General features: G+C 67.0%; 1 protein-coding gene across 1 annotated transcript in view; it reads left to right on the top strand.

The window, feature by feature from the left end:
* ACTG2 (actin, gamma 2, smooth muscle, enteric) overlaps positions 1-1763 on the top strand; it is a 15146-nt gene that overhangs the window by 704 nt on the left and 12679 nt on the right. The window contains 5 exon segments of the mRNA XM_008641579.2: positions 227-398; positions 486-614; positions 697-807; positions 1330-1414; positions 1689-1752. Coding sequence (XP_008639801.1) covers positions 273-398; positions 486-614; positions 697-807; positions 1330-1414; positions 1689-1752 — 515 coding nt within the window. The 5' untranslated portion in view covers positions 227-272.

Here is a 1763-nt window from a genome sequence, read left to right as displayed (position 1 = left end):
GAGAAGGAGGGAGAAGCAGCATCAGCGTGGAGCAGCACCCACGGGGAACCAGCATCACCCCCCTCCCAGCATCGCTGCACCGGGGTCAGAGCATCCCTGGAGGATTTTGTGGGGCCGCCCATCCCCAAGGACTCCAACACTTCCAACCACAGCGCCGGACGCGGTGCCGCGGGACAAACCTCATCCCCCAGCCGCTCTCTAACGCCGCTTTCCCCCCTCGCCACAGCTTTTCCCCCAGGTCCCCCTGAGCACCAAGCGCTGCCGGCCCCACCATGTGCGAGGAGGAAACCACTGCCCTGGTCTGTGACAACGGCTCCGGCCTCTGCAAGGCCGGGTTCGCCGGCGATGATGCCCCTCGTGCCGTCTTCCCCTCCATCGTGGGGCGGCCCCGGCACCAGGTGGGTACCCGGGGGGGGCCGGGGGCTGCCCCTGCCCTGCTCTAATCACCGCAGCGTGGCTAACGAGGCCTCTCTCGCCGGCGTTAGGGTGTCATGGTGGGCATGGGGCAGAAGGACAGCTACGTGGGCGACGAGGCGCAGAGCAAGAGGGGGATCCTCACGCTCAAATACCCCATCGAGCACGGCATCATCACCAACTGGGACGACATGGAGAAGGTGAGACCCTCCCGGGATGGGGAGCGGGCGTCAGCCCCGCCTTCGGTTTGGGGTAAGATGCCAACTCTTTGCCCGGCCTTAGATCTGGCACCACTCCTTCTACAACGAGCTGCGTGTGGCCCCCGAGGAGCACCCGACCCTGCTCACCGAGGCACCCCTCAACCCCAAGGCCAACCGCGAGAAGATGACCCAGGTACGGCACTGCAGCACCCTGGGGATGGGGCTGGACCCTCCAAAACCACAGGAAGGGCTGGGGGATTTGGGGGTTTTGTGGGGGGCAGTTTGGTGCTTGGATAAGGGCAGAGATCCCCGTGGGAAGTTCGCGTGTGCCTGGTGGCCCCGGGGGTCTCTCGGCAGCACATGCGGGATTTGCCCCGCGAGGCACGGCCCCTCCACGGGTTCCCCATGGCCCCACGTGGCTCTGGCAATGCCTCACGGTTCCGTGCCACCCCTTACCCACGTGCTCCCACACCACGCTCCGTGTTCCACGGCGCGGCTCGGCGATCCCTGTCCCCTCTGCGCCCTGCACTGACCCCCGTGGCCGTGCAACGCCACCATCCACCCGCTGTTCCCTGCACTGCAGCGATCCCTGTGCTTTCCCTGCAGTGCCCCGACCCCAGGAAGGCGCAGCCCCCACGGGTTGGGGTGGGGTGGGGTGTGCCGGTGACCCCCGTGCCCCCCTCTCCCCCACTGCCCCTCTCCCTTTCCCTGCCAGATCATGTTCGAAACCTTTAACGTCCCCGCCATGTACGTGGCCATCCAAGCCGTGCTCTCCCTCTACGCCTCCGGCCGCACCACCGGTGAGTAGGGGACCATCGGTGATGGGGACTGAGCCAGCTCGGAGTGTCCCCCCTCATGTGCCGGTGACCCCCGTGCCCCCCTCTCCCCCACTGCCCCTCTCCCTTTCCCTGCCAGATCATGTTCGAAACCTTTAACGTCCCCGCCATGTACGTGGCCATCCAAGCCGTGCTCTCCCTCTACGCCTCCGGCCGCACCACCGGTGAGTAGGGGACCATCGGTGATGGGGACTGAGCCAGCTCGGAGTGTCCCCCCTCACCTTCCCCCCCGTCCCAGGCATCGTCCTGGACTCCGGGGACGGCGTCACCCACAACGTGCCCATCTCAGAGGGCCACGCACTGTCCCCCCCCA

Source organism: Corvus brachyrhynchos, unplaced genomic scaffold (assembly GCF_000691975.1).
Source record: "Corvus brachyrhynchos isolate BGI_N302 unplaced genomic scaffold, ASM69197v1 scaffold119, whole genome shotgun sequence".
NCBI lineage: Eukaryota > Metazoa > Chordata > Aves > Passeriformes > Corvidae > Corvus > Corvus brachyrhynchos.
This window is presented reverse-complemented; position numbering and strand designations above follow the sequence as displayed.